At 47.0% G+C, this 14,680-nt stretch overlaps 1 protein-coding gene across 1 annotated transcript in view; it reads right to left on the bottom strand.

Moving 5' to 3' along the window:
• SARDH (sarcosine dehydrogenase) overlaps nt 1-14,680 on the bottom strand; it is an 83,553-nt gene that overhangs the window by 51,524 nt on the left and 17,349 nt on the right. The window contains exons 9-10 of the mRNA XM_067541604.1: nt 5,854-5,940; nt 5,497-5,587 (exon numbers count right to left, since the gene is read on the bottom strand). Of these exons, the coding sequence (XP_067397705.1) occupies nt 5,497-5,587; nt 5,854-5,940 (178 nt within the window). The remainder of the gene's footprint in view (nt 1-5,496; nt 5,588-5,853; nt 5,941-14,680) is intronic.

The raw sequence follows: 14,680 nt of genomic DNA, 5'->3' as shown, positions 1-14,680 counted from the left end.
AGATAAACGGGTGAGATGGAGCCTAGGAACTCTCAGCGGTTCCATATCAAAGCAAATGGAAGAAACAGTGTATGTGAGACACTGGACCACAGCAGAACCCAGCTCACACTGCGTGCGTGCAAGCTGTCCCGTGCCCTGATCTCACATCTGTCCTGGATGCTTTATATGCCGCATGGCCCGAATTCTGCAGCCCCGATTTAAGTAGATTTATACCAGTGTAACTGGGGGCAGCGTATTGCCTCGTTGAGGCGGGGAAGGATATTTCAAGCTAAGTTCTGCTCAGCCTTCAGCATGAGCTGGCCTGCAAGAGCCCCTCTCTGGCACAACACTGTTCTAAACACAGCCCTGAAAAAGGAAAGAGCCATGAATATTCTTTACAATTTTTTCCAGTTTTCTCCCCAGACTGAAACAGACAGAAACCCCAAAGCAGCTGACATTTGTTGGACAGATTTTCACCTCTCAACCAGAAAAGCTCCTTGAAGGAATGTGCTACTTCAGCACATGCTCAGATCATTATGAACAGAGACCTATAACTCACGGACAATCACCGCCCTCTCGCTTACCCATGGCACCTTTCCCATCCACCGACTTTGGCAAGCAGGGAAGCGTGTCTTGCAAAATTGCAGTGGGCTCCCATCCAGCCCAAAGCCCCCAGGTCTGGAGAAGGGGAGCCAGAAATCAGGCAAGGCAGAACATAATTTACAAGGCCATTTAAAACAATGCTTTCGTCTCTCCCCCACCATGTTTGTCACACACAGGAGATGGGAAACAGCAGATCAGATCACACCATCAACAGAAAAAGGCTTTGGGGTCTTTTTAAACAAATGGGCTGACCCTCTCTTTTCTTCACTCTTGCCATCAATAGAATTTTTAAAGGGACTGGGGAGGAGGCTGTGGTTTCCCCATGGACCATGCTACAGAGGTTATCAGCCTCCTGCAAGTCATCTGGGGGGGGACAGGGAAGGGGATGCTAACATGTGCAAACCCTTTCATGGGACTTTTGATAGTCAAAGGAGAAATGTTTACAGGGGAACATCCCAGCGCTGAATCCCCCTGGATTTCAGGAAAGTTTAGATCTGGATCCACTTTGCATCTGGCCTCTTGTTCTGCTGTGTAATGGACTACACACCTTTGTATTTGGGGAAGGTTTTGTAGCTCATACCCATCGCTATCCTCCACTTATCACCTGCATTAATCAGCGGTTAGCCTCAGGGCAGAGATTTGGGACATGGGAGCCCCAGAGGCCATGCAGACCAGACAGGAAATCCACTGGTGTGGGTAATAATCATGGGTGTCAGGCAGGGCAGCTCTCTGGGACTTGGTCGTGCTTGGAGAGTTGGGATTTGAGCCTCAAAAGCCGTGGTTCTCCGGTATATCAGCAGGTACCACTTCACATGTTGCGGCTCACTCAGCAGCCATCTTCCTTGAGCCTCAGCCGATTTACCCGGGCAATGAACATTTGACAGACGCAAAAGCAGCAGCCCCCAGCAGCTGAAATATTTACAAGTGAGCGTTTGAAAGAATATTTCAATATGGGGAAAAGGTTGCTATTTACATAGGAACTTAAAAATTCATAATAAAAAACCCAGCAAGGATTGACGGAGGGTTCATAACTCCAGGAATCACAAACCAACCAACCAACAAGCTGGGGTTCAATTTACCATCTGGCAGAGACACAAACCAACAGGGGGGGCTAGGAAATCCAATATGCCTAGGAGCTATAAGAAGCTCCTCACCAAGCCTTTACTATGCTCAGATCCCTATTTGGAAAACTATATTCTGCTCCCCTTGCAGTTTCAGCTGGTTCTGGTATTCTTCACGCACTGTTCAGCACAGCCACATTCCACCCAGAGGTGGCTGTATGTCAGTGATGGGTGAAGTGATTGATAGATACCTTCATACATGTGGGGGCAAATTTGTCCTTGGTGAAACTCTATCAAAGCCAATGGAGTTACAGGATGACACAAATTTTGATTGACATGTTTTTAAAGTGCCGGGGGATCTGTCAAGATGAAAGCTTCTGTACTTGACGCTGTGTGTGCACTAAGATGGCACGATAATTAGACATGGAGGGGGAGATTGTCATAGCTGCCTGGGCAACCCAAATCTCTTCATTCAATTTGAAAATCTCAGCTGCGTTTACAGGGATGAGATGAAGCTACAAAGCTCAGATCTGGATTAGAAACCCCTCAAAGCTTTTAGTGTGTGTCCAGCTCCCTGTATAATATTGCAGCAGGTTCTTTCCCAGCATCGTGTCCCTATCATCTGTGAGCAGCGTGTTTCCTAAAGAAGCACGGGCAGCAGGGTTAGCAGGCGGGTCACACACACTATGTCTTTCTGCTGTCTCCTGCTGGCAGGAAGGTGAACTGTTCTTTTCCATGGTACTAGCGTGGTCCAATGGGTCTGAATTGAGTCTGCCTTTTGTTGCAACGTGACTTTTAAAGCTTGCGTCTGACAATTTTTTTGGTATCATGCCTATAAAACAACAAACCCAATAAAGTATAATTGAAAACGAAAAAGCAATTACAGAGCCAGCATCTGTCCATTCAAAACCTCCCGGCCCATGTCCTGCTGTGGGGGGAAGATAATCTTTTGCCAATTGAAATCTTCACCTCGATTATTAACTTAGAGGATTAGGCACTGTGCTAATTGAACAACAACAAAACCCAGATGTAATTACCCTGTCTTCTCTCATCATTGCAATCTCCTTATGTCTGATGGAAGCTGTTTGTACGAAAATGCAAGGAGGGAAATGAGATAAACCCAACATGTAAATTCATTAAAGTTACCCAGCGTAATTAATTCCAGCTCTTCAGAAAGACGGGCCCTGTGCACACAGGGATATCAGCATTGTCAGCCCACAGACACCCAGTTTTGACTACAAGTCAGCGTAAGCAAAACTGCCTTGTAATAACATCCCAGCTCGGGTATCTAGCAACATCTAGGAAAGCAGCTCCCTTTCATTCACCCGGATGCTTGCCTCCATTTCCCTTACAACTCAATCCTATTCAGTAGGAGCAGCTTCAGTCAAGTGTCTTACTTTGCCCCTACAGTTTTCCAGGTGAACTTGGTGCCATTCAGGCACCTAATTACCTGAACTGCCCAGCCCATCAGTTAGATGGTCCCAGGGCACCAGACACACCTGCAAAACTCTCCTGATTCAGCTTCCTCCTTAAATCTAACAAAATGGGCTAGGGACGTTATTCTGGCAATCACATTAATGTGGGAGGAGCTCAGATGCTACAATGATGGGCACCAGCACAAAACCCAAAGATGGATAGGTCCTACGAAAAGGAGAAAGAGTCGTATTGAAAACCTCCTTTAGAAAGGCCGCTGGAAGTGTCACTTCCCAACTGGTTGGTTAGCGACAGCGCTGAATTCCCCAACAACAAAACGGGAGAGAAAAGGAACTGATTGTAGCTGAATGAGGGATGGAGCCTTGCCCGCAGTTCTGTCCCAGGAGAACGTATTTGTCTGCCAAGCCAGACGCGTGTTGCCAACGTTTAATTGAGAAACGGACCCCTATGTCAGAGGCAAGTACAGTTCTCCCAGGAGGATGATGACCACTAGCTCTTATACAGCACTTTTCATCAGTAGATCTCCAAACACTTCACAAAGGAGGTCATTGTCCTCCTCCCCCTTTTACAGATGAGACGCCAAGAGGGGAGGCGAACTGCCTTGCCAGCCAGTGGCAGAAGAACCTAGGTCTCCTGAGTCCCAATCTAGTGCACTATCCACTAGGCTATGCTGTCTCAGGTGACGGTGTCTTGAGCCCTGCTCTCAGATTCCAAAGAGAAGAGTAATGGGGGTTGAGGGCATGTTAAAAAGAACCTTTTGGCTCTTGTGAGTGCTACATTCCTTCTCACCGTCTCCAAGTCAGACTGTGTAAGCATTAGTGCAGACCTCAGAGCCCAAATCCATCAGCTGATGCGGCTAGGGGAATTCAATCCCCAGCCTGCTGGTCCACAAGCAAGCATCAGCCCAGCTGAGTCCTCTGAGCCCCACTATCTCTCTATTTATAGTTCTGCCAGGGAAAGTCTCTGCTACTGACCTACCGTGTTCTTTTCCACCTGAAAACACACAGAAGGGAGGAAGCTAGGAAGAAACTGACCTGCAGCCAGACTGAGGAATCACCTTGTGCAGGCTTTATCTTTCCTGAAAGCTCTTACTTTACTTTGAATAACTTAATATGTCTATTAACTCCCCCTCTCCCCCAACACACACACACACACACCACCAGTTAGTAACCTTTGGCCAGAGGGAATCCAGCACTTTCAGCAATTACAGACACAAATAGAAAGGTCGGCAAATCCCTGCCAGCTCGTCCCCTGCCCTCATCCCACCTCCGGATGTGAGGTGTGTGTTTCTCTATCCCCAAAGGCAGAGCAACACACACAGCACATTGCCTTCTGAGTTTAGTAGAATCACACTCCTTAAGGGCACCTGGTTACAGGTGTAACGCTCTTGCATGGCTAGATATGAGCTCAAGCCATCACATTCAGAACTGGGTTTCCAAACACCCCAAATTTGGAGGTGTCTGGGATTGAGACTTTGGTTTAGTCCATTAAAAAGATACAAATGGGGCTATTGGCAAAAACTAGATCCAGTTCTGAGGTTGGATTTCCATGGTGTTGCCAAGGCTTGTGATTTTATTGAGAGTCTCATTAAAGCCCCAGCTCCTGCAGTCACACAAACACATAAGAATCGGAGCTTTCTTTCTTTTTTTTTTTTTTAAGAACAGTTTCCGGTTCTCTCACGGGTGCAGAGAAAAAGTTGGACATGATCCCAGAGCTCCCTACAGGCTCACAAACCAAGGGGCAAAGAAAAAGAACCCTAAGAAATCAGGATCATTTTTTAAAACCTCGTGATTTTTAAGCCAATTGTGTGATTTTGGTGGGTCTGATTCTTGGTTTTTGAATGTCTGGGGGCTGTCCATACTGTTCCAAATACCCCTAATACTAATGCGTGTTTGAATTGGGGCTTTTTTACTTTGGATTCCTCTTTAATAATGACCACCAGTCTCCTCATTCAGAACTGGGCTCTCCATAGAGTGCTTTAGTGCTACTGCTGAAAGATGGCCTAGTGGTTAAAGCCCTCCCTGTGGCATTCAGAAGATTAAGGTTCAATTCCCTGTTCTGTCCCATCCTGTGTGCGTGATCTTGGGCAAGTTATGTAAAATCCTTTAACTTCTGGTCCCCCTCTAAAATATTCCAAGAGCTTGGTGAGGCGCGTCTCTTGCTGTGTACATACAGTGCCTACCACAACAGAGCCCTCATTTTGGTTGCATGCTATCATAAAACAATTAATAAATAACAATGTGAAATGTCACTCCAGCTCAATGGGGCTGGATACGCAGCCGCCTCACCACTCCCAGCTCCCGCCCCCAAGCAAATCAGAACAAAACACTCCTCCTAAACATGAAGTCTCCTTGAGAATTTACCCATCCTGTCCAGCCAGAACAGGTGCAAAAGATTCAGGGGTGGGGTGAATACTAGCCTGATATCATAGCCATACATATCCTTTTCGGGACGCCCGTGAATTATCCAGTGAGCCAGTTCCTTCCCACAGCCACCTCCGAGCATCATGCCTGAGCAAAAAGAAAAGGAGGAGAGGCCTGTAAGGGGAGTCAGAAAATCAGCGTTGGTTGCTTTGAGAGCCTGATCTGCATTCAAAATGCCCGCTGATTTAACCAAGAATTCTGTCTGTGATATGAGGGCAAGATGGAAGCCACTTATGTCTCCCGGCAGGATAATCCTTTCCATGGCCACATCCTCCCCCTCCATGGAGCTGATGGTGTTTTGCTCTAGATAAAAGACAGGGAGTTTTTGGGGGGTTTTTTAGGTCTTGTCTTACCTGCACTGTTGAAGCCACAGCCAAGGAAAAAGCCTCGGACTTCTGGCGCTTCCCCCATGAGGGGCTTATGGTCGGCAGTGAACGATTCTAGAACACAGCAAAGATGACAGGGCCCATCAACACCACCCTGACCAGCCACGAGCTTCCAACACATTTCAGAGACAGGTCACACATTCCCAGGGCGGGGTTTTCACGCGTTCTCAGCTCTGGCCTAATCCTGCTCCCGTGGAAGTCAGCGAGAACTGAGTTAGACCAGTCCTGAGTGGGCCTGAAAATACCACTCCACGTGTCCATCTCATTCTGACATCTCATGAGGCAGAAGAAATCACTGCTGTCCCTTTGAACAGGGGCATAAATCCGCAGGGATCAAAGGAGAATACAGTTACCACGGTAATGAGCACACGACACAAGGGGCTGATCCAAAGTCCATCCAGTCGAAAGACTCACATTGACTTGGATGGGCTTTGGAACATAGAGACTGATGGGTACCAGGAGAGATAGTGACTCTTCCAGAATTGTCTCCCCCCACCCTTGAAGAACCCAGATACACTCTGATGCAACCCAAATAACTCTTGCTGGGGTGGCTAGACTTGAACAAACAACTGATGTCAAACATTACAGTGGATTTCAGGTTTTGACCGGGGAAAAGGGGGAATATCAGGTCAGGAAACAACAGACCCTTTCTTTCAGTAAATGGCATGCCTGAAGCTAAAGCCAAATCTCCACTTCTGACACACCAGAGTTTGGTGGAACATTCCTTAGGTTAAAGTTCACCTCGTATATTTAGTCTTTAGGGGGCGTGGGGACTTGCCAGTGTGCTAAGCCCCCCGCTTTGCAAGGGCGATGTTCCAGTTCATCTTTTCACCAGCAGTTTCAGCAGAACACTGGAGTGCTTGTCAACAGAGTGGCCAGGGCAGGGGTGGGTGCAGAGGTGGTGGCAGAAGGCAGAGATGGAGAAGACCATTTTGATCATTGGTCTACAGGTTAGACCAGATCACAAGCTCAATCCATGCCGCTGCCAATGGAGGACTCTTCCCTCCTGGATATTTTCCTGGTACGTTGTCCAGTCAAGTTCATATCCCAAGTGATGGGATGCACTGCCTCAATGGGAGACCCGCTATCGCCAAAAAGAATTCAGCCTCCGCAGTTTCCCTGATAGTCAGACTTCATTGTTTCCTTTCTTTACCCTATCCCCATTGATCTCATTAATCCTCCCTTGGTGCTCTCCTGAACAATTCTTCTGTCACAGAATATTCCTGGCCCCGGGCCCCCAATACCTATACACGAGCCAGCACTGGGCAAGGAGTATGTCAGGGCAGCAAGTGGCATCCTGGAAATTGTGGGCCTCTGCGAAGTCCCACAGTGGCCCATGAGGCTGAGACACAACATGGGCAACTAGGTGCCCAAATCCCATAGCAGTTAAACAGGAGTTGTATGCCTAAACCCCAGAACTCCACCAGCCTCCATAGTTCCTAAGTAATAATAATAATAATAATAATATCTAGTTCTCCTCTAGTGCTTTTCATCCACAGATCTCCAATTGCTGTACACAGGAGGTCAGCATAGTTAGCCTCATTTTACAGCTAGGGAAACTGAGGCATTAGGGAGGGGAAGTGGCTTGCCCCAGGTCACCCAGCAGGCCAGTAGCAGAACTGGGAATAGGAACCAAGACTTTGGAGTCTCCGTCCAGTGCTCTGCTCAGTGACTTTACACCTCCAATCCCCTCTGCCTGGGCCAGCAGAGGGAGGAATCTGGCCCAATGGAGAGAAGAAAGTGGAGACGGGGTCATGTTAATGATACACGTGAAAGGGTCTGGCCTTGTGATCTGTGCCTCCGCTCCGTGTCCCTACTATTAAGACTTTCCCTCTAGTTTCCAGGGGGTCAGGAGATCTCACAGTGTTGGTCTGTCCCTGTACGTGAACACACAGCTTTCGGCTGCCCAGGCCGGGGGAGAAACCCAGCCGGAACCTTTACCTATAAAAGGCCCTTTAGTGAAGCGAGATGACTCCTCTGATCTACCCAATCAGCAAATGCTGCAGGAGTTATTAATTCCTCCTAAATTATTCTTTTAAACAGTCGTCTTTCTCTTGCTTAATCCCCACAATGCAAGAGAGTTGTGTTGCTCCATTAGTCATCTTTTCCAGGGCTAGGCCAGGTTAATATTTCTTTATTATTGTTACTTTCTTTTTATCCTAATCAGTTTCTGCTGGTATGCTTCATGAATTTCAGATAAATACTTCTTTATTAGCCTAATGGATTTCAGCGGAACAGCTGCCTAGGGCTCCTGTGTTAATGTCGTCTCATTCTGCCAGTTCCCATTCCAGATCCGGCTGTCAATCAGGACTCTACAAAAATAAAATCCTATGCTGGGTGGAGAAAAAAACTCCATGAGCCAACAAAGCTTTTTTTTTTTTAAACCTCTGTTTGACAATTTGATGACTCAATTTGTCCATCCATTGGGGCTTTAGATCCTGGCTTTCTGAACCATTGGGACTTCTTTGCCCACCAAGCAATTTCCAGCTGGTTTAAGTACTTCTCTCTCGCGCCAGAGAAAGGGTTTGGGAAGAACCAGTGAATAAGTTCTTTGGGCAGGGACTATCTTTTTGTTCTGTGTCTGTACCGAGCACCGAGCACCAGGGGGCCCTGGTTCATGATTGTGGCTCCCAGACACTGACTACCACAATGCAGATACATAAATCATTAATCAATCATGTGGTATTATGATTGCATTGGTGCTAAAGTCACTGTACAAACATACAAAAAGATGGCCTGTTCCTCAAAGAGTTTACAGACTGATATTCATCTCAGCCTTTCATCTGGAATGATCCCAGAACACTTGGCAAACTCCAGGGTTTAGACATGCAGCTCCTGTTTAGCTGCAATGGGATTTGGGCACCTAACTCCCATAGGCTAAGAAAATTCCAGCTTGCAAACAGAATTTGTTATAGCCGCCACCGAAATCGAGCCATCTCTGGGGCAAGACGTGTCAGCTGTTCGGCAGTGCAGGGCAACACTACTCAATAATTCGAGATCGGAAAAGCCCAGGAACACTTTGCATCCATCCAAAGTGGGAGGTAGCCCTGACTCCATGACACCCTTTCTTTTTAGAAAAACGCTACGGGATCTCACTACCTTACGTTCAGGATCTTTGTTTTACAGCACAGCGCCTCCTAACAAAGATGTTGCAGGTGCTGGTTCAAGGCCGATCCCTTCTCAATAAGCAGCCCCTATCCAAGTACTGACCTATGCGTAGCCTGCTGGGCTTGGGAGATCTGATGAGACTACAGCTAAAGGAGGTATGGCTGCAGACACAAAGTTACTCCTGCTGAATCTTCCCTTTGTTTTGCTTTTTCTATTTCTATTCAAGACAAGCCTGAAACAGTATTTGGCCACTCCTGAGCTCTGGGGGTGGCTTTGAATCCAGATCTGGATTTGAACTTCATGGCTGCAGCTCACCTCTAATTCCTACACAACTATTTAGAACAAAGTTTTTGTCTTCACCAGGGCAGGCTGCCAGACACCCACATCTCACTGAGCAAAGAGGCAGGGCTATAAATCAGGGAATTAATGGGGAGAAATCTGAAGGTGGAATTAGAACCCAGCCCCACAGCTTGCCAAGTAGCTTGCTCTACAGGGTGATCTAAAGATGCAAAGATTCCTCGACTGTAAATCCCTTACAAGCAAACGTTCATCCCCAGATTTGTCTGCTCTGTTCTTGGTCCTGCTCAACCACAATAATAATAAATTACAAGAAATATGAACGCAAAGCCCCTCTTATTCGAAGCCCAGGCTGGCTGCAAAGAAGTTGTCGTCTTTGGTATGTGAGGTCTGCTGTAACCCCGTGTACAATATGGGACATAACCATCCATTGGCAGAGGGGAAAGACAAATGAGGCTTGGCAACCTGACACATTGGACTGCAGAGGGAGTTTATCAGATCATCAGCATAGATATTTAGTACAGTTGATGGCTCCAGCACCAAAAGCCTAATCAAGCTGTGGAGCAGGAGCCAGGAGATAAAAAAATTGGAGATGAACGTCTGATGGAAACAGGATTCAGGACAGAAGTTTATGCATTGGGTAAAAGCAAGTCAATTGCTTTTAAGCCATCATGGTCTTTGTTGGGTGAACTTGGTGTTGATACCCAAGGACACAAAGGTGAGCATCTGTTGCCCGAGTTTTCCTTGCAGAACTCTGCTGTCAGGTACCCATCTCATTCCTGACCTGTAGCATCCTCAACTCCAACTAAAACTGGGTGGGAAACCGGTTTCTCGGTCCCATGGAAATTTTAGATATTCAAACATTTTCCCAGCCCAAACTGGGCCGAAACGTTGAAATCTCATACATTTCATGAACTGAAAATCCCTACATGTTTTTTTGGTTCAGAGCAATCAAAACCTTTTGTTTCAATCATTTCAAAATGCCTCGTTTCAATTTTGACCTTTCTTTCTTCTTTGAAAACCTCCTTTTAGTCTAAATATACCAACGTTTCGAAGGACAAGTCATTTCGACTCAAAAAACGGAAGCCTTCTATTTCAAAAGCATCAAGACATCCTGTACCAACAATTTCAAACCCCCTCCCCCCCCTTTTTTTTTAAACCAAAAAGTTACAAAGTCGACAGAGTAACTGAAATCGACCCTGTTTTATGAACAGTTTTGGTTTAGATGAATTGCCATTTTCTGACAAAAAACAGTTTGTCGAAAAATTCCTGACCAGGCACTGGGCCCCGTACAACTCCAACATAGAATCATACAGTTGGAAGGGGCCTCAGGAGGTCATCTAGTCCAACCCCCTGCTCAAAACAGGACTAACCTCAGCTAAATCATCCCAGCCAGGGCTTCGTCAAGCTGCAGCTTAAAAACCTCTAAGGATGGAGATTCCACCACCTCCCTAGGTAACCCATTCCAGTGCTTCACCACCCTCCTAGGGAAAAAGATTTTCCTAATGTCTAACCTAGATCTCCCCCCTCCTACAACTTGAGACCATTGCTCCTTGTTCTGTCATCTGCCACCACTGAGAACAGCCTAGCCCCATCCTCCCTGGAACCCCCTTCAGGTAGTGACGCAACATAACACAAATTAAGGTCTAGTTTGGGGCCTGGGAATCTGGAGGAGAACCTGAATTCTATCCTCACGGCTACTAGGAAATTCCAGCTATCCACAGTGATTGGCAAAATGACAAGCAAGAGGGCCTAGAGGGTATGGCTCTGTGGAGGATGACCCTTGTAGTTGATAAAAAGTTTCCAGGATACAGAAACCTGGTTAGCTGGGCTATGCTTGTGCTCTCTGTTCTAAGCACCTTTAGACAACGCTCTCCTATCTGAACCTTTTCCCTAGTTCTGCCCTGTCATGCCATGCTGCCTTTTGTAAATTGGTTTCTTATGTCCTTGAACTCTATGTTTGCCATTAATGGGGATTTGTCCCACACCTCCATCCCCAATCCCTAGGAGGCAAGTGGGGCTGCAAAACTAAAACAGGGACAATCGTTTCTTTTAGAAAAGATTTACTGTGCAATGCAAACAACACGCGTTTGCCGTTTGTTTGTGTGTTCCAAAGCCGTGACTTGGCTTTCACAGATAGAATACATTCAAGTTTAAATCAAGAATGTGCATGGGGGGGAAGGGGTGGCTGAAGGATCATTGAGCCTCTAGAAATCATATTTATTGCATTACAAATATTATATAAAAAAAGTTGGCTTCTTGCTGGAGACCTGGCTTCTCCGTGCTGTACTTACACCCTGATTTAATCAAAGCTGAGCTTCCCGGGGCCAAGGCATCTACCTTGTAAATGTCATGTTTTATCTGGTTAGGAGCAAGAGATGTGTCCTACTTTCCTTTCAAGAGACTGTGTATTTCTGTCCCTGTGGGGCTGGAGGGTTTTTCCTTTTAAATACTTCAGTGAAATGAGAGTAAGTCTTTATGGTGCAGGCTTCTCCAGTAAATGCACAGCAGTCTTGAAATGGAACCTCATGGGTTATTCCTCAGACTGCCATTTAGCACTGCACTATATCTCATTTCAGACTCAATCCCTTTTATCTAAGCCATGCAGACACCAGTCCTAGAATTGCCAATTGCGCTGGATTGACAGATCTGGTAGATCTTTCCCATCCTTAATGTTAGAGAATCCAGGCATGCTGCCTAAGCATACCATATGACTATTTCCACCAAAGAGATCAGCAATAAAATAGTCATTAGGGTTGACATTTTAAAGTGTTGTCACTAGGCCCCAGAGTGAACACCAACTAATCTCTGAACTGGGGCAACCAGTGCCACTCAGAGCTATTGTTTCAGGATGACTGCACCCTAAGCAGGCTAGTGCTTCATCTGGTCATGTATAGGTTCCCCTTGCTTCTAAAAGGGTTTGCGGTCAGAAGGGCTTTAAACGCAAATCTTTTTTTTCCCAGAAACAAAAGCTAAATTTCTGCAGAAACTGAGCAGCTGCTTGTGGTCATGTTCCCAAGGCAGAGCAATCTCCTGATGAGAACATATCTGCTACGAACTGGACCCCAAGCAAATTAATTTTAGTTTGTACAAGGTTAGATTTGAACCAAGGACAGCAGAGGTGAAAGGCTGCCTACGGTTCTGATATATGGTGAAGGGTAGGGCGTGAGGTATACAGAGCCACCCCGTCCAGGGCTTGGCAGGAAGATGGTTAGCACTCACAGTGCTGACTAGAAGACAGACCGCAAGTGCAAGCTGCTGGGATGACCAGGAAGATGGGCTGGGCCAGCTGGGCTGAATTAAGCCATTCCCCTTAGGACACTGTCAAAGTGTTCTGAAGAGTCAGAGCTGGCTGCAACTTGGGGGAGAGAGGGAAGATGCTATTGGGAAAAATGTTCTCTGTGCAGGTCTCAAACCTTGGCTGTGCAAAGCCTTTTCTGAAGCCTTCCTTTAAAAGCTCCTGACTTTGGGAAATTGTTCCTGGTCTGGCCATGAACGTAGGTACATCTTTGGACTTCTGGACACATGCATTTGGTCCCTGGCCTACTGGTCCTATGCCCAACCACAGCTCAACACCCATTTTCCGCGCGGCAGACTCCATGGGTCTGATTTCCAGAGATGCTGAGATCCCACAAATCGGTTAGCTTCAGTTGGAGCTGCAAGCGTTCAACATCCCTGAAAATCAGGCCATCAGGCTGTATATTTAGTGTTGCCAGCTCATTCCCATGGATACAGTGATGCATAGATAGCAGAAACCATCACTCCAAACCGCCAGTCTGGTGCAAGGAGCTTGGGCTGAATGCTGGGAGAGCGACCCCATGACTCTGCCACTGACTTGCTGTATGACCCTTGGCAAGACCACTGTGCCTCAGTTTCCCCATCTCTAAAAATGGAGGTAACGCCATTGACCCATCCTTCTGAAGGCTTAGAGAGCTAGAGATCTCTTAGGGCCAGATTTCGAAAGGTATTTAGGTACCTTAACAGGCAGATAGGTGCCTAGTGAGATTTTCAAAAGCACTTAGAAACCAGTGGAGTTGGGGAGCTATCTGAATCGTTAGGTGCCTCAATACCTTTGAAAATCTGGCCCTAAGTGGAAAGCATCATGATCATTTTCTCTAGGTCCCAGAGCATGATAATATCCCTGCTGGCATATCCATGCAGGGAACAATCCCTGTGCGGTGAAGAGACGTGAAACGAGCAGCGAGGGAAAAAGGTGTGTGGGGCTGTGTCTACACTGCAAGCTAGGGGTGTGATTCCTCTGTTCGTGCACACACTCACGGTAGCTCTCGTCAGGCTAGCACAGGTGTAAATAGCAGCACAGCAACAGTAGCAGGGGGAGCGGCCGTGGAGGTCTGGCTGAGCCTTGCCACGTACATACCACCGGTTTCAGGCAGATTTGCAGTGAGCACAGCTCAGCTGTGCCTCTGCTACCGCAGCTATTCATACTTGGGCCAGCTCAGCGACCATTAGCACAAGTGTGTGTACACGAGCAGGAAAACCCCAACCCTAGCTCTTTGTCTTGACACACTCTAAATGTTTAGCAGTTTCCTCCCTTCGTTCTGACTTTCCTTCCTGAGATTCTGGAGTCTCTTTTATCCCAGGGTCCCGGAAAATTGGATTTTTCTTTATCCTCTCTGCTAACGACCCCCAGCTGGGAATCTGCATTACCAGCTAATGCTTAATCTCAGTGTGGCAAAGCATTCCCCAACACTGATCCAGTACAGCTGGAAGGTTGGATCTGTCTGAGACCAGAGGTACCACTACCTAAGGCATTGCTCTTCAACACATGGAACGTTGTATCTTGGGAATCATACTTCTAATGGGCCTGGAACTAAAATTTCTCAATGTCCTCTGCCAATGGCTGCCCTGCTACCAGGTAAAACATTCCAATACATCCCTCTCCCTCCCCCGCATCTTACCCACACCCCTAGCTTTGAAGGAATAAATAGGTTCCACTTTTGCACCCGCAATTTGGACAGGTCATGCAAGATGACGTGCAAAGGGGATCGAGGGAGCTCGCCACCTTTCCAGATCTGTCGTAGATGACCTTTTTCCTGAGTTGGGCCCACAATTCAAAGACCTAGACTGCTACAGTAAGTTACCAGAGCTAAGAGCACAAAATAACTGCACACCTGCAAAAGGCAGAGGCCAGTGCCTGAAGATCTGGCCTTTAGCATTCAAACCCAAGCGCAGCAAAATCAGCTGTAAACGTGGGTGATGTTACTACACGGCTGAACCCTCTTTTTCTGGGAATCGTTTGGCTGCAGACTTTTAAGCCCCAAAACCACTGAGCAGCGTTGCCCTGAGAATGAGGAAAAAGAAACCCACTGAAGTGTAACAAAACTTCTGGGCTATTTTCCTCCTGTACTGGGCGTCTGGCACCACCTTC

The sequence above is a fragment of the Emydura macquarii genome, unplaced genomic scaffold (assembly GCF_026122565.2).
Source record: "Emydura macquarii macquarii isolate MOO-44397 ecotype Brisbane River unplaced genomic scaffold, CSIRO-AGI_Emac_v2 contig_691, whole genome shotgun sequence".
Lineage (NCBI taxonomy): Eukaryota > Metazoa > Chordata > Testudines > Chelidae > Emydura > Emydura macquarii.
Note: the sequence above shows the minus strand (reverse complement) of the source record. Positions and strands in the feature narration are given on the sequence as shown.